This window comes from Bombina bombina, chromosome 10 (assembly GCF_027579735.1).
Source record: "Bombina bombina isolate aBomBom1 chromosome 10, aBomBom1.pri, whole genome shotgun sequence".
NCBI classification, from domain to species: domain Eukaryota; kingdom Metazoa; phylum Chordata; class Amphibia; order Anura; family Bombinatoridae; genus Bombina; species Bombina bombina.
Window position 1 is genome coordinate 161,993,603 of NC_069508.1, and position 18,135 is coordinate 162,011,737.

General features: G+C 40.9%; 1 protein-coding gene across 2 annotated transcripts; it reads left to right on the top strand.

Moving 5' to 3' along the window:
* The first annotated feature begins 4,818 nt into the window (after positions 1-4,818).
* Positions 4,819-17,902, top strand: ECHDC2 (enoyl-CoA hydratase domain containing 2). Of its 2 annotated transcripts, XM_053693462.1 has the most exons (11): positions 4,819-5,045; positions 7,174-7,241; positions 8,573-8,660; positions 8,970-9,056; positions 10,042-10,134; positions 10,231-10,287; positions 10,744-10,931; positions 11,733-11,783; positions 16,903-16,950; positions 17,076-17,165; positions 17,305-17,902. In XM_053693462.1, the coding sequence occupies exons 1-10, from the start codon at positions 4,922-4,924 to the stop codon at positions 17,139-17,141; spliced, it is 870 nt and encodes a 289-aa protein (XP_053549437.1). In that variant the 5' UTR covers positions 4,819-4,921; the 3' UTR covers positions 17,142-17,165; positions 17,305-17,902. The 2 variants fall into 2 exon arrangements, with proteins under 2 accessions (XP_053549437.1, XP_053549436.1); XM_053693461.1 differs by lacking the exon at positions 17,076-17,165 and having other exon boundaries at positions 4,822-5,045.
* The last annotated feature ends 233 nt before the right edge of the window (positions 17,903-18,135 follow it).

The window sequence follows — 18,135 nt, forward strand, 5'->3', positions numbered from 1 at the left end:
TTTCCAGTAGACTGGTTAAAACGGTCTTTTATATACTCAGAAGAGTCTTTAGAAAGACAGGTCTGTTCTTCTCTCTCCCTGAATTTTGTTCTTTTTGCTACCAATAGGGAGCTCAGTAGGGTCATTTTCGACCATCCATTATTTAAGGATATATTGCTATGTTGGAGGAAGCTATCTAAACATTTGGGCTTAGTACTGAATATCTCTAAATGGTTACCGATAAAAGGTAATACCTGATTTCCGCTGGGTAATATGACGGCTATTTATGAAAGATGGTCGCCGGCTAATCCTTTGATTATTAGTGATTTTTATGATTATAATCAGCAGAAAGTATATGTATTTGAGAATTTTCAAAAAAAGTTCCCCGGAATTCAGAGAAAACATATTTTTTATTTCTTACAAATTAAAAGTTATATTCTTGGTCTTGTTAGAATTTCTCCTCGTATTTGGGAGGACCATCCTCTTATTAATGCTAAATTATCAGAGAAAAGGCTTTTGTCAAATATTTATAGATTTCTTCTATCTTTAGAAGAAAAGGATGTGTCACAGGAGTTAGCCAAACGGTGGGATGGGATAACTAACACAACGGATTTAGAAAAAGCACTTATTAACAGTCTTAAACTTACTCAAAGACTCTTTTCGGCTTCTTATTATAGAGAATCACAATTTAGATTAATTCAGGGGGACTATTTAACCCCGCGTAGGGTGGCTAAATGGAATAAAGAGGTGACTAATGTTTGTCCTAAATGTTTTTACCAAGATCCTAATTTAGGTCATTTGCTATGGGATTGTCCTAAACTTAAACAATTTTGGGCGAAGTTAGAGTACTATCTTTCTTTAATAGGGAAATCAAGGATTTACATGGAAAGGGATTCTATCCTCTTTTTGGTTGGTCATAGCTCTTGGGGAAATTTAGCAAACTTCATACGTACGGTAATAATAATAGTGAGGACACTTATTTTTAAATACTGGATAACTTCTAAAATCCCCTCTATGAGGGAAGTGAAAAATCTTCTGCTTGACTCAATGATAAAGGCAGCCTTTGAGTTTAAACTAAGTCTGGGAAGAGGAAATTCCTTTCTCAAGAATTGGAGAGAATTCGTCTGCTGTCAAAGCGAGGGTACAGTACTCTATATAGAGCAAATCATTAATCTAAAGATAACTTAAGGAAGATAGTGGATGGCAGAGGAGGGAGGAGAGAGGAGGGGGGAGTGGAGTGTGGGAGAGTTGGGGGAGGGGCTCCCTTCTCCCCCCCCCTTTTTTTTTTTTATTATTATTATAGTTAGTATTTTTGAAATGGATGGGGAAGGATAGGGGGACAGGGACAAGGGAAAATGAAAAAATCTGGGAACTGTTAACTGGTTTGATTTAAATTTGTTGCTACTTTGGGGAAATTTGTTCTATGTAATTTGTTTTATGTGTTGATTATTGTTTGTTTGTTTTTTTCTTTTTGATGTATGTATTTGTTTAAATAAAGGAAATTTAAAACTAAAAAAAAAAAAGAAAAAAAAAAAAAAAGGAGACACAAAGCATAGCACAGGCCCCCACTAACAGATATCTGTGCCTGGGCCCTGGTGAGGCGGGGTATCTGTCAGTAGGGGCGCTGACTAAAGTCACCGGGGGTGCATGGGACCTGAGCTTGGGAACACAGGAGGTGTCACAACTATCCACTCCTGCTAAACCTGCCCATGCTGAGGGTAATTAATATGCTGGGGTCAGAGAAATTGCCCCATAATACAAATGCCCCAGAACTTACCCCAACTAATGTCATTACCCCAATTTCCCTGTTGAGTGCATATTTAGCGTGCCTCTGGGTCTGATACAGAGCTTTGCAATTCAGTCATTTCTCTCTCCCAAATTACTGCTTTTATTGTAGCTGCCCTGCCAATGCCCACCATTGCTGCGCTGGATGGTCATGCACTGGGTGGGGGTCTGGAGCTGGCACTAGCATGTGATCTCTGTGTAGCAGGTATGTGACTATTACTATAATCAGTTCAATCATCTGCAAAAAACAGTGTAATGTTATTTACACAACACAGTGTAATGTTTTTTAACTTTAGCTTCTTCTGCTACGCTGGGGCATGTTAAAATCTAGCTACCACTACATTCCAGTGCTGTTATGTTTGCAACCCTCTGTCAGATATTGGCACCTGTAATTAGAGGGAAGTGCATGAATTGTATTTATTGTTTAAAGGAAAATGAACGACACATTTTTTTTTTAATGATTCAGATAGAAAACACAAATTTTAAACAACTTTACAATTTACTTCTATTATCAAATTTGCTTCATTTTCTTGGTATCCTTAGTTGAAGGAGCAGCAATGCATCAATGGGAGCTAGCTGAGCATGCGGTGAGCCAATGGCAAGAGGTATATACCGTATGTGCAGCCACCAATCAACAGTTAGCTCCCAGACGTGCATTGTGGTGCTCCTGAGCCTACCTGGGTATGCTTTTTAATAAAGGATACTAAGAGAACAAAGTTAAGTAGATACTAGAAGTGAACTGGAAAATTGTTTAAAAATGCAGTGTCTATATGAATCATGATAGACGTTTTGGGGGTTTCATGTCTCTTTAATTTACATTATGGTGCCCAGCAGCCCAACTGTCCATATTTTAGTCTTGAATTTCCATATTCCTGTTTACAGCAGCTAAAGGTACAAAAAAGGTTGTTTTCTGACCTTAGAAGTGTTTTTGTGAAAATGAAAACTAGACCTGCCCTTTGTATTCAGACTGCATTAATAATTCACTGGTCAGATCACAGGACAAGCAATGTAATAAATAAAATTCTCTGATCTGCTGGATGATTAGTAAAAGCCAGCTTACTTCATGTGGCTTGTGTAACCTCATGTATGTTCAGTACCCATGTGACCTGCTTTTGTCTGCACCAGTCAGCATTAAAGGGACAGTATACACCAATTTTCATATAACTGCATGTAATAGACACTATCATAAAGAATAATATGCACAGATATTGATATAAAAATCCAGTACAAAACCGTTTAAAAACTTACTTAGAAGCTTCCAGTTTAGCTCTGTTTAAAAGGTTACTGGAACACCCACTGCAAGTGGGAAAAAGCAGACACTCCCCCCTCCCCATTCCTCTGCATATGAAAAGACCCTTTACACAAACAGAAGCAAGCTGGAGTAGGTAAACATCAGTATACTCCTAAATATTTGAGGCTTGGTTAGGAGTCTGAAAATCAGAGCAATGTTATTTAAAAATAAGCAAAACTATCCACTTTAAAAAAACAACAACTGTATGGGCTATATAAATGGAACATCTACAAAACATTTATGCAAAGAAAAATCTATTGCATAATGTCCCTTCAAACGGGACAGTAAACCTTCTGTACGTGCTAACCCCTGGTAGTACTTCTTATTCATACTTAAAATCAGAGGCGTAACTAGAAACCACAGGGCCCAGGTGCAAGAATCTAAGAAGTGCCACCCCCCGACCCAAAAAAAAAGTGAATTTGATATATATCTTTTTTTTATTTCTTAACATTTAACACAGAAAAAAATGTGAATCTTATCAGATTACATGTCTGCAAAAGGAGGTACCCTGTGCCCACAGTCTGTGAGATGGTCTGACCCCCTATTACTGTATATAGTGACACTGTTTAACCCACCAGTACTGTATATAGTGAATCAGTGACACAGTCTGTAATCTGCCAGTGAGATGGCTGGCCTGACCCTACCCGCCCCAGTACTTTATAAAGTGACCACAGTAGTCTGTGACATAGTCCAGCCCCCCCATACTGTATATAGTGGTACTGTATAGTGACACTGTTTACCCCCTCCCCCCATGCTGTAGTAACAAGGTCTGTAATTTGCTGGTTCCACAAACATACACACACAAACATAAATACACACACAGTCACATACATACATACACACACACATAAACACCAATGGGTAAAATAGAAACACTAACCCCTGTAGTCAGAGACACTTGTAAAGCATCATGTCACACTCACATGATATCAGTGCAGGCAGTGGCAGGTCAACGTTTTTTTTTTTTTTTTTTTTAAGCTGGGCCCCCATCCTTGGGGGTCCAGTCGCAAGTGCGACCTCTGCACACCATGTAGTTTCGCCCCTGCTTAAAATTATTGCAACACCTTCTTTAATGTCACTCACCCTCACGGGGAGAAGTATAAATCACTGAGGAGGGGTATCAGTCGCTGAGGAGGCGTATATAAACCCAGGGAGGAGTATAAGTCAATGAGGAGGGGTACATATATGACCCTGGGGAGGGGTATCTGTCACTGAGGCGGACTATATGAGGAGGGGTATCAGTTGCTGAGGAGGGGTATATGACAACTGGGGAGGGTATAAGTCACTGAGGATGGGTAAAAGACCCCTGGGAGGGATAGCAGTCGCTGAGGACTATATGAGGGGTATCAGTCACTGAGGAGATGTATATGACGAACTGGGGAGGAGTATAAGTCACTGAAGATGGGTATAAGACCCTGGGGAGGAGTATAAATCACTGATGAGGGTATATAACCCTGGGGAGGGGTATAAGTCACTGAGGAGGTGTATATGACCCTGGGAAGGGGTGAAAGTAACCGAGGAGAGGTATATGACCCTGGGGAGGGGTGAAAGAAACCGAGGAGGGGTATATGACCCTGAGGAGGGGTATAAGCCACTGAGGGGTGTATGTGGCCGTAGGGAGGGATATAGGTCACTGAGGAGGGGCATATTACCCTGGGGAGGGGTATAGGTCACTGAGGAGGGGCATATGACCCTGGGGAGGGGTATAGGTCACTAAGGAGGGTTATATGACCCTGGGGAGGGGTATAAGTCACTGAGGAGGCGTATATGTAACTGAGGAGAGGTATATAATATACCTCACGAGAGCTGACACTTGCGTCCCCTCATTACCAACAGAGGCCACTGGGGGCGCTGTGTCAGGTCACTATGTGGATCCGGGCGCTGTTGCTTCGGGGTTCGGGATGTTGGGGGTTGGTGCCCGGGAAAGTCCGGGGGCTGAGCTCAGGAAGGCGGGAGGTGCAGACCGCTCATCTGGAGGGCAGCAATGCGGGTAAGTGTGACCCGGATATAACCCGGGTCACAAGGCCCGAAATTGTCCCGTTTATTTCACCTGCCCTAACACGGACAAACTGACTGAAACTTCAAACTAACTTTTAACACCACTCTAATGCAGCCACTCTGGATTAGGACAACAAATACAAAACAGCAGTGAGAGAAACTGCCCCAGAATTTACCCCAATTTATGTTATTACCGCAGCTGCTGCTCGGGGATTTGTCCCAGGCTATTGTTGCCCCTTCTGAAAACTGTCCATAATATAACCACCCTAACACTGACCTTGAGGAACTCACCGACCTAGTCCTGTTGTTCCACATTAAAATGTTACCCCAATGCCCCTGGGGTATAATTCTGCCCCCGCCCTGGAGAAACGACTGAAACCTGCTGTCTGCCCAGAAACTCCCTCCAAATAGGCTACTTTTGTAAGAGAGTATTGCCCCGGGTCCCAAAACTAATACCCCCTCCGAGAAACTCAATAAATATTACCCTTGTGAGAAACAGCCTCAGAATACATCTACCTCAAACTAATGCCCCCCCCCTCAAGATTTACTAAACATTACCCTCTGAGAATCAGTCTCAGAATACATCTGCCTCTGTGCTAACTGCCCTCAAACTAATGCCCCCATTGAGGCTCACTAAATATGAACCCTCTGAGAAACAGCCTTGGAATAAATCTGTCCCTGTAGTACTCACTACCCCAAACTCCCCCCCCCCCCCTCTGAAAAACAGCATTGGAATTCATCTGCCTCTGTGCTAACTGCCCTAAATTAATGCCCCCCACCTAGACTAACTAAATATTACACTTCTGAGAAACAGTCTCAGAATACACCTGCCCCTGTATTAACTTTCCTAAACTAATGCCCCCCAAAAACTCACTAAATATTACACTCTGAGAAACAGCCTCAGAAAACATCTGCCCGTAAACTAGCTGTGCCAAACTAATCCCTTACCCCCCCCACCATGCTTCCCTTAAGAGACTCACTAAATATTACCCCTCTGAGAAACATAATAATAATCAGTCTTAGAATACATATACCTCTGTACTAACTACCCCAAACTCCTGCTCCCCTGAGACTCACTAAATATTACCCCTCATAAAGTCAGTCTTAGACTACATCTGCCCCTGTACTAACGACTCCAAACTCCTGCTCCCCTGAGACTCACTAAATATTACCCCTCATAAAATCAGTCTGAGACTACATCTGCCCCTGTACTAACTGCCCCAAACTCCTGCTCACCCTGAGACTCACTAAATAATACCCCTCTGAGAAAACAGCCTCAGATTAGAATACATCTGCCCCTGTACTAACTGCCCCAAACTAATGCATCCCATGAGACTCATTAAATATTACCCCTTAGAGAATCAGTCTCGGACTACATCTGACCCTGTATTAACTACCCCCTCCCTTTAAAACTTCCATAAACTGCTGCCCAGTCCATGAGAAGCTCACTAGATATTATCTCTGTGAGATAAAGCCTGAGAATACCTCTGCCCGGTAGTAAGTGCCCCCTTCTTGGAGAAATATCCTAACTCAGCTCCCCAACTAAAAAACGGCACCAGAATATTGGTCTGTGGTCTTCCCATTAAGAAACTCACTAGAGCAAATAGAGAAATGTCCTCATGATACTATTTTCCACAGCATCTGCCCTAAGCTACTGTCCAAGAACTATAGCCTCAGGCACCAAGGATGGCACAGGCCCCAAAAACATTCTTTGTATAACTTTACACTAGTAATATAATATTAGTACATAATATATGTTTTGTCTGTCCAACCAAGAAACAGCCTGAAATGATCCTCTAAACAGTATACCACCCTTGTAAAATTGCCATACGTACTTTATGTCCGCTGCAGCCTGGGCAAAATCCGGTTATGTGCCCACAAAACAAGGGAAAATGTGCCAAAGTAGTGCACCCGAGAGTTTGCCCAACTCCTGGTGAACCCCACTTAACTGCTGTTCTTTTATTTTCTTGTCAGTTTATCCGTTTGCACCAGAACCAGAACTAGATCCCCCCCACCTGCTCCACAAATGACTAAAACTACCGAAGTCGGTACCCACAGTATTCCTGATAATGCTTTATAGAGACATTGAGCCAATACGTTTATTGCTCTGTGTGTTACAGGCATTGCTGAGATAGTTATGTGCAGACCACACGCCAGGAACGCACTGGGAAGACTCTTCGTAAATGAGGTGAGATGACTTATTGCTCCTACAGACTCATTTGTCACTGAGTGAGAGCAGACAGAAGCCCAACATTTTATAGCTATAAAACAGAATATGAGCTGCAAAGTCTGAGATTCCATTTCTTTTGTTCCTCTTTATTTACCTCCTTTCTGCTGTGCGAGGATAGCTGTATCCATCTCTCGGTTATTTAGGTGAGTTATTAAAGGTGTCTCTGTAGGGGCTGGGGGTTAGCACTATAAAGTTTCTCTGTAGGGGCTGGGGGTTTAGTGCTATACTGTTTCTCTGTAGGGGCTGGGGGTTTAGTGCTATACTGTTTCTCTGTAGGGGCCAGAGTTTTAGTGCTATAAGGTTTCTTTGTAGATACTGGGGGTTTAGCCCTATAAGGTTTCTCTATAGGGGGTTAGCGCTATAAGGTTTCTATGCAGGGGCCGCAGTTTTAGTGCTATAAGGTTTCTCTGTAGGGGCTGGGAGTTGGTTCTATAAGGTTTCTCTATAGGGGGTTAGCGCTATAAGGTTTCTATGAAGGGGCTGGAGTTTTAGTGCTATAAGGTTTCTCTGTAGGGGCTGAGGTTTAGTGCTATAAGGTTTCTCTATAGGGGGGTTAGCGCTATAAGGTTTCTCTGTAGGGGCCGGAGTTTTAGTGCTATAAGGTTTCTATGTAGGGGCCGGAGTTTTAGTGCTATAAGGTTTCTATGTAGGGGCCGGAGTTTTAGTGCTGTAAGGTTTCTCTGTAGGGGCTGTTTTTTTTTTTTTTAGTGCTATAAGGTTTCTCTGTAGGGGCCGGGGGTTTAGTGCTATAAGGTTTTTCTGTAGGGGCCAGGGATTTTGTACTATAAGGTTTCTCTGTAATGGCTGGGGGGTTTAGTGCTATAAAGTTTCTCTGTAGGGGCTGGGGGTTAAGTGCTATAAGGTTTCTCTGTAGGGGCTGAAGGTTTAGTAATAAAAGGTCTCTTTGTAGGGGCCGAATGTTTTAGTGCTATAAGGTTGTTCTGTAGGGGCCGGGTGTCTAGCGCTATAAAGTTTTTAAGTACAGGACAGGGGTTAGCGCTATAACGTTTTTCTGTAGGTGCTGAGGGTTTATCCCTATTTAAGGTTTCTTCTTAGGGGCTGGGGGTTTAGCAGTATTTAAGTTTTTACTTTCTCTGTATGGGTGGGGGTTGCATTATTTAAGGCTTCTCTGTAGGGGCCGGGGAGTTAGTAATGGAAGGTTTGGACTTTATGCCAATACCCTTTTTTCTTATTCTCTCATGGCTCTACCAACTCTGACCTCTCCCTCCTCTGTCTCATGTTTGCACCTTTTTTAGGGTATATGATGCTAACATCTGGTCTTTATCCAGTTTTTTCAGACTATTGAAACCCTCCGTCATGACTCCAGCGTTCGCGTGGTGGTGGTTCGAAGTATAGTACCAGGCGTTTTCTGCGCAGGTTAGTAACAAAAAAATGTTTAGTTAGCTATTATGTCTAATAATTGAGTTAGAGAAGGAAAAAAAAACAAGTCTGTCCACATTGATCAGCTCAAAGTCCAACATGTTATTAGGGTGCAAAGCTAGCAATCGTTTTTAGGGAAAGATCTTTAATTACTATACTTGGTTGCTGCCTGTTAATTTTTATTGCTTTTGATAAAGTGCGCCAAAGCAATCTGTCTGCTGGTTATCCAGGGTTATACGTTATCATGTCTAGTTTATTGATGCTGACATTGACTTCTCGCCTGATTTATCACTGTTCTTGTGACAGGCGCAGATTTGAAGGAGAGAGCAAAACTGGACAATGAAGAAGTGTCACTATTTGTGCAGGGCTTGAGGAATCTGATGAGTGAGATTGGTGAGTGTCCGGTAAACATGCTGCGCCGACGAGCACATTAAAGCCCTGCACTGGTACAGCAAACTTGTGCCAACATGTAGAGCAACCATATGCCACCCTTAGCATTACACTTTATTATTCTGCACTTTATGGTAACACTATGCTGTCTCGTTGCTTGATTGGCAGTCATACACCATCACGTTCCCTGCCTGTCATGTGACAAACCTCTACACCAGGTCAGCTGCATAGTTAATCCTACTTTACATAGTCCACTTAAAAAGGAAATTTCTTGTGTATAGATAACATGCCATATTTTATTTTGTTATAAATGAAAGCCATTTTCTTGCTGTGTGTTTAACCCCTGCTTCTGACTGTCCATATTTGGAGCAGCAGAGTGTGTGCCAGGTGTGCAACTTTGACTATATCTTACTATGTCTTGCCCCTTTTGGAAGGGATAAACACACATTAAGAAAAAAGGATTTTATTATGTTATTTTCATACTATAATATCCTGTAAAGGCAGCTTATGATTCCCTGCACAGCATCACCCAGCCAAATGCACAGCACTTATTTGTTGTTATATAATCATTACAGCCAATCTGGGCTATTTTGTCAGCTCTGTAACCAGCTTGCTACTCACACAGCGGTACTAGAGCTGTGATGCACCGTTCTGTCTTCCCACTAGTAAAATGTTTACCGTTTTGGAAACTACACAGCAGCAGCCTTCTGTTTTCTGTAATTGCACAACAGTTCTGCATCACTGTGCAACATCATACAGCTGCCCTGCTCTATGGTCATACTGCAGCCCGAACATGTGGTAGGTAATCTTGTGCCAGCCTGTCACTTTTCAGCAAACCTGAGCCGTAATCCGAATACATGACTCAGTAGTAAACATTGTTTCAGATCCTTTATCTTCCCCGTTGAGTGCATATTTAGTGTCTCTGAGTCTGATACAAAGCTTTGCTATTCAGTCATTTCTCTCTCCCCACTTACTCCTTTTATTGTAGCTGCCCTGCCAATGCCCACCATTGCTGCGCTGGATGGTCATGCACTGGGTGGGGGTCTGGAGCTGGCACTAGCATGTGATCTCCGTGTAGCAGGTATGTGACTTACTATAATCAGTTCATCTGCAAAAAATCAGTACAATATTATCTACCCAACACAGTGTAACTCTATTCAGGACTTTTTCATTTTAGCTTCTTCTGCTAAGCTGGGGCTGATTGAGACAACGCGAGGACTTCTGCCAGGAGCAGGTACATGTAGATAACAAGACATGAGGTTTATACACTGTCAGGTGCTATAGCTGCATGTGTCATACAAGCCTTGTAAACACATCTACATGATCATCACTAGAGACACTGTACATTATTCCAATCTGCTTGTATCCTTTTTACCAGTATTTAACTAATGCTGTGCAGGGAGCTGTCACCTAGAATAATCCTTGTGTGATTGATAGTCACAGGCACTACTTGCCTTAATCGCCCAATAATGAGTATGATAGATATATTTATTACTTTGGTCAGTCTTGAACCAATTACTGCTGAACTTATTGTCTCTTATCTTCCTCTCCTTGACTATATCCTTTGTAGAAGCTGAATCCCCAACACTTGCACCTGTAAATTGTAGTTTATCTCATATGTAGGCTTCTGAAATACACCGTCACAGACAGTCCATGTGTGTCTTTGTTACACTTGTTCACTGCATTGTAGGCGGCTCTCAGCGACTGCCGCGGCTTCTTGGCATTGGTCTGGCTAAAGAACTGATTTTCACTGGGCGGCAAATTGAGGCTGAGCAAGCTGAGCACATTGGTCTAGTGAATCATGCAGTGCCGCAAAATGCCGATGGAGACGCTGCTTACAAGAGAGCGCTAGAGCTGGCACAGGAAATCCTTCCACAGGTGAGAGAATGCTTGGCAGCTCAGAGAAGAACAAGCACCATCTCCTCTTTCTAATTATCCACAGGGATCTACTTACATTATAGACCTGCATGGCCAGTTTATCACATGATGAGGTGGGTATAGTGTTTGCCACTTTTGATGTCACACCTTTTCTTCTGCATTTGGATACTATATAAATACACAAATGCACAGGTCTAGTTTGGAATAACTTGTGTAAAATACAATAAATGACTGCATGTCGGTATTATATAAAGTCACATGATGCCATTTTAGTTTGTTTAGTGTATTCAGTGTAAGATGTGCGTGTAGATCTCCAGATTATAATATGCTATTTACACCTGCCTCATTGATCTGTGCTTTGAACATCATTCATTCTCTTGTGTCTAAATCTACTTTATGGTTCTTATATAAGAGTCTTACATTTCCATTTTCCAGTTTACAGCATAATTTACTCAAACACCTTAAAGCCTCAAAAAAGGTTGTTTGTATCAAACTGGACTAGAATCACTTTTGGAAGGTGCACGGCTGTTGCAGTCAGTGAAATTCAAGCTTAGAAATAAAATATTACAAATAATGAATATGGATGTGTATGCATAAGTACTACTAAGCATGAATACATATAAGGACACTTTCCATTACTGAATGCTTACAGTCCCTTTATGCTCTAATGGGAGCAGGCCTCACACCTCTATATATGATCTGCTTTGTTTGTATTTATCATGTATATCTCACTGTAAAATGTTATGATACATTACAAATGAATGCCAATAATTATTTACCATATTTTGTTTTCCATTCAAGGCTCCAGTTGCTGTGAGGATGGCTAAGCTGGCAATCAGCAGGGGCTACGAGGTAACATTACTCTGGTTTTACCACTTTAACTCATTAGTTTTAATTCCTCATAAAAAGTGAAAAGCGTCCGTAGTGCAAGTTAATTTTTTCTTTTTTCCAGCTTCTGTAAATCTGCACATTTTGATGTTTCCACTTATACATCACACCACACAGTGATTGCTTTATCAGTGCGCAAGGTTAAATAAAGTCTGTCCCTGATTGGCTACAGCAAAGGAGATAAGATAAAATAGTTAAAACGTTTATCAAGGGGTGTTTGCATGGACAAAGTTGGTCAGTGTTAATGCTTATAAAAACATGTATTTTGCTCACAGATCTTTTACAATAACATGATTTATTTCTGATGCATATATAAAAATGTACTTTATTTGTTGGTTTTCGTTCCATGTACTCAGGCTTGGAACCCCGTACTGGATTAGTGAGAAGCGACTTTGTATTCTATCTTTTAAGTTACATCCTTCCTTTACTTTCAGTTAAATTATTTGATCGTTTCCCACAAGTTTTCTCCTTCATCCCTGTTACACTTTTTCTATCATACATATAAATGTTCTAATATGATTTTTGCCTGAAGACAAGTGAGCCATAGGGGCCGATTTATTAAGGGCAGAATGGCCCTGAATACATCTGTTTCCGTGCGAGCCTTTAGGCTCGACCGGAAACAGGAGTTAAGAAGCAGTGGTCTTAGGACCGCTGCTCCTTAACTCGTCCACTGCTTCTGAGGCTGCAGACATCAATCCGCCCAATTGTGTACGATCGGGTTGATTGACACCCCCTGCTAGCGGCCAATTGTCCGCGAATCTGCAGGGGGTGGCATTGCACAAGCAATTCACCAGAACTGCTTGTTCAATGTTAAATCCCGACAGCGTATGTTGTCGGCATTTAGCGATGCAGGGTGAACATGATTCGATATAGCGAATTATGTCCTCCCGGGTATGATATATCTACCCCATAGTTTAGACAACTCATTTATTGTGCTTGTTCATAGCTCCACCATCCCTGAAAATACTGACATACCTATCAGTACTATGGCATGATGTCTACTGCATTAGCTGAAGGGGTAATGCCAGGTTCCTTTTGTGAGACTGAAATAGATTTGTAGATGTTTGACATTCATTCATGAAAATAAAAAATATATTATGTATTATAAACAAACTGTTGTGAGCTGGGGAGTCCCCTGGTGATTCTCTAAGAAAATATAAGTGTGGTTAAATACAACTGCACTTACATAAGGGAATCTGTATTTAAAAAGAATATTTGTAGGTAAAAAGTTAAGGCATTGTGAAACTAACGTGTGTATCTTTACCCAGAATACTCTGCTCTAATGGAAACACTGTGATCGGGGTATCATTAGAGAGAATGTGCTGTGTGCTATAGAGTGATTTTTTTTTTGTGTGTCTAAATACAAGTCATGCAATAACATTCTGTCAGAGCAGGGTATGCATATTGTGACAACCAGGGTTAACCAACCCTGCGCCAGTCACTTGTTTGGCACCAAAAGGGTTATCAGACCCATTCTACTGTCAATTGGTCATAATCTAGCCACGCCAGGCAAGCTTGTGACGTAGTTCAGTGGGTGCAAGGGTTAACAACACTCTCTAGTCTGTACTAGACGTAAAAGAAATGCCACCCACACTAAACTAAAAATGATATCTAGCTGCCTCCACTTAAGATTATATGATATGAGAAATCTTAAGGAAACCCCAGATTTACACATTAACTGTTATTCTAGTGGAACTCTGAAACAATTTATAATGGGGTCTGGCAGTTCTTGACAAAACAAATGTGTTTTTTTAGCTCACAGGCTAAAGAGAATTAACCCCTTGGCATCTCAGTCATGGGGTATTCTTGACACTTATCTTCTCACATTATAGTAAAATTTTTTTTTTTTTTTTACAATAACCACTATATCTTTATATAGGGTTCAGTTTGTTGCATATCATAAATAGTAAACACACATAAAGTAAACCCCAAGTTTGTCATTTTTTTGTTGCTAAGAGACTAGAACATTTTCAAATCTCATTTCTACATCTGATATACCCTTAGAGATATAATCTTAGCCAATAGATCTCAGAAAAATTTAGCGATACAAAATACATATCTCTCAATAGAACAAAAAGAAAGCTAACACAGATGAAATAGAAAGATGTCACAATAATACTTTCAAAATAAAAGGTTGCGGTACAATTAAGCTAAACCGCTTGAGTAGCTCTTCCAATTAGGAAGATACATTATGGGGGGGGAAGAGGTGGCAAGCTGAATATAATAAAGTAACAAAGGTGCTAGAAGGGGTAACCTTGATCTAGATAAGCTAGGTATATGCATGCTATATTGTAGCAGCATTAGAATATTTGTGTGGGGGGATTATAGAGTTAATTAACTGTAGGTAGAGGAGGTTCAGCCCCCAGCCAAAGAGGACAGGACAACATTTAATGAACTATGTGTGTATAGCTAAGGTATATGGGCTGTCTTATGTCTGTGGAGTTACTTGGCATAGGGCAGTAAATAGCGCATAACCAATACCATACATATTAAATAGCCTGAAGTGACAATAATATGAAATCACATAAACATAATCCATCCAGACATATAGAGCTGAGTGTCACCCCAAATCCTACGCCTTTCACTTGACTATCTATATATAAACGCAGATAATCTCTGAGCTGTATATCCAGCTCGCTGTTCAAGTAATGAGTAGAGAGGTATAATGCCACTGCAGTTGAACTCCTGTGCAGCACATAAGTCGGTCTAACACAGGACTGAAAATGACTTCCTACTTGGGTTAACCTCATAACCTTGTGCAAACAAATATAAACAAGTCCTATATAGAACAACATGGGATATATACTGTTTAGTCCATTTAAGAACATGGGAGTAAGCATATTAATGAGACAAACATCTAGAAAAATATAACCAGCAAACTTAATATAAGTGTTAGAGTTCAGTATATTGCCCAATGTCTCTGGATGCAGAACCTCCTAGTGACAAATTTATCTTGCTATACTTATATGGCACACATACAGATTTAAACAAATGGGCCTCAAACCATAGCAATCTCTTCATGAAGGGCAGTCACATAGAAATGCTTTGTGGTCCTTAGAGGGATTAATATAGTTCCTAAACCTGCTGATATATTAAACTTGCAATATTGTCACATTTGCTGTTGTCAGTTATGTCCTCAATATCATGGCGTGCCTTATTCATTTCAACTTTGTCCGTCCAGAATGGTGTCAGTACATCGAGCCAAATTATATAAATTCTGTGTTAGATGGGGAGATCGTGGTTTTAAAGCTACTTATCCAATACCGGCTTTCCCAGTGCAGAAATGAAGCCATTCACTATCAGCCTCAAAAGTCTTAAACCAGGAGGAACGGAACAAGCAACGCTGTTCCCATATCAGAGAGGACTGTTCTGATGCTTGATTTATCTCTAGGCCGATTAAGAAAGCACAGTGAATGACAGGGAGGCAGTTAGTGCTAATGGCGTCAAGGCCCTTTGTGTTCCCTTGAGGTCCCTGACTCTCGGCATCATCTAAAACAGCTATGCAAGTGAGATCCTCTCCCGTGTGGAGCTGCAGGACTGTGCTGGTAAGCAAGAGCTTAATGTTGACCCCCTCAGCCTCCCGATATGACCCAGGGTCAGCAAATGTGAGACTAAAGATATGTGGGGGATGCCGGGGCCCCAAAGCGTCCCCCCGATCAGTGTCTACCTCATTTTGGTCCGGAGACAGTATTATCGGGATCTCGCGCCGCTCCTCCGGTTCCACCGCTTCATCCAAAGCGGCAGTGAGCTTGTTGTGATGGTGGGTCAGGAGTTTAGTGATCTCAACAAATATCCAGTGGGTATCAGCCATAGTAACTGCGTGTCTGCGGGTGCGGGAAAATGGCCGTCGTCACTATAGATCCAGAGTAGGATTTCCAAGCATAACCCACAAGAAGTGGCAGAATAACAAAATTTAGCGACTTCCAAGCAGCAGATGGGAGTTGTATAGATAGTCCCACTATGATATTGGTGCTCGGTGTGTCAAAAATCTGGTTTTAAATCATATTTAGTTGAAGTTATGGAGGAGCTCTAAAGATCTGCGACCTCTTCTGCTCGCTGCTCATAGTAAAATATTTTGATCATATTCTGGGTATATTGATCTAATTCACGCTTCCTCACAGTCATGTGTCAGTCGTGAGGAACAATGTAGTTTGAACATGAGGTTTGTACAAGCCGGGTAAGAGGAGAATAAAGATATTATGCTACACTACCAGGTTAAACATCTTTTGTTTTTAGTGCATTAGGTTACAATACTGAATTGGTTTAGGAGTTTTTGTGATTTTACAGCTCCCTCCGGCATTTAGTAGTTGTGCTGTGTGACATACAAAAATCAGCCAGTTATTTTTAAACACAAGAGCATTAGACAATCCGTAAGTAGACTTGCTTAGTTGGGGCAGAACCTGGCACTCTGCTTTTTAATTTCTTTTTTATATTTAAAGGGCCATGATACCCAAATGTTAACACTTGAAAGTGATGCAGCATAGCTGTAAAAAGCTGACTAGAAAATATCACCTGAACATCTCTATGTAAAAAAAGAAAGATATTTTACCTCAAAAGTTCCTCAGTAGCCGTATCCCATTGTAAAGGACTTCTAAGCAGCAAATCAGTATGTCTGTCCCGGGACAGCTAAGGGAGTGAGTTTACGTGCACACTCATATTTCCCTATTCAGTTTAAGGAAGTTTACTATGAGATCACAGTAAAAGAATTCATGACCTCAACACTGCTGATGCTGATTGGCTGCTGTTCATTTCTTTTTTTTTTTTTTTTACCTGCAGCTGGGCAGCAGCTGATTATAACTTTTTACACAGAACTTACTCTGCTGAGCTGAGGAAGTTGTGAGGTAAAATATCTTCCTTTTTTACATAGAGATGCTCAGGTGATATTTTCCTGTCAGCTTTTTACAGTTATGCTGCATCAGTTTCAAGTGATTTAGCATATGAGTATTATGTTCCTTTAAAGTAAATATACACAACCCCCCCCCCCACACACACACACTCAGATCCTGCCCTGTTAATTGTTTCTAAGGACTGACCTTTGCAATGTACAACCATCCATTTAATACCATCATCTCCTCTCCCACAGGTGGACATCTCATCAGGAATGGCTATTGAGGGCATGTGCTACGGGCAGGTATGTCATACCATAAGAAAAATTACTTTTTTTTTTTTTATCCCCTTCAATAAATGTTTGATATTTGTGTCCTAGTAGATACAAGATTTATTATTTACAGCTTATTATTATTATTATTATTTTAGCTTTGCACTCTGTGCTGTGAAGGTCTGGTTAGGAATACACATACAAGAGAAGCACTCTACCAATAACGAACAAAACAATGGCTGGTAATGGTTAGTGTAGCAGCAATTCCATAGTTCCAGCAAATTTCTTCTTTCATAAAGCTGTTGTTGAAATGGGCACAGATCTTTGAGACTTCTGTCCCTCGGGTCTGTTCCTGTGTTATTAATCTTCACAATTCTGAATTCCCAGGTCATTCCTACAAAGGATCGTTTGGAAGGGATGGCAGCATTCAAAGAAAAACGCCAGCCTCATTACACTGGAGAGTAACTGCACTAGATGGGATCTGTTTGTTTGTTGTTAATAAATAGCAACCTGGTATATGTTACCGCCATCTTTTTATATATGATCAAACTTAATGCAAAATTTTAACAGTGTTACCTAAGCTTTTTTTCTTATATACATGTACTTTTGTAAGCCAGGACCGAAGTAAAACAGTCACACCATACAGAAAGTGCCATGGCAGCATATAATGGCTTTCCTGAGACTGTAAAACTGTTAGTAGATTTAAAATAATTTATAGCTGGCTGTGCTAAAACGAAAAGGATAAAAATATAGGGACATACATGTAACCATCCAAATAAAAATGCTTATTCAATCAAACAAATAGAAATATGCTCTTAGAGAAGACCCGTATTTCACGTTGATTTGTACCCATGCATTTTTCAATTTTGACCTTTATATCCCTTTAAAGGGTTAGGAAAGTAAAAATTAAACTTGTATGATTAAAAAAAAAAGCATTTCATTGTAAGCCACACTTAAATAAACTCACTTCTATTTTCAAAATGTGCTTTGTTGTCTTGGTATCCCTTATTGAAAAAGAATACTCACATATCCTACACTAGTCAGAGCTAGCTGGCGATTATTGGGAAAGTAGCAGGACCAGCACACACCTTAGGAAAATGTCCCTTTTGACCAATATCAGGTACTATTACAGGTACATGCTTCCACAATGGCAGAATACTACAAAGTTAAACGCATTCCCCGTGGCATGAGATCCCCCCCCCTCCAACCCACCTTTTT

Bases quoted from the DNA above. Each gene is read 5' to 3' on its own strand.
- ECHDC2 (XM_053693461.1), top strand. From the start codon at position 4,922: ATGTGGATCCGGGCGCTGTTGCTTCGGGGTTCGGGATGTTGGGGGTTG. The intron at 8,661-8,969 runs GTTAGTAACAAA...TTCTTGTGACAG, and splicing joins ACCAGGCGTTTTCTGCGCAG to GCGCAGATTTGAAGGAGAGA. The intron at 16,951-17,304 runs GTATGTCATACC...CTGAATTCCCAG, and splicing joins AGGGCATGTGCTACGGGCAG to GTCATTCCTACAAAGGATCG.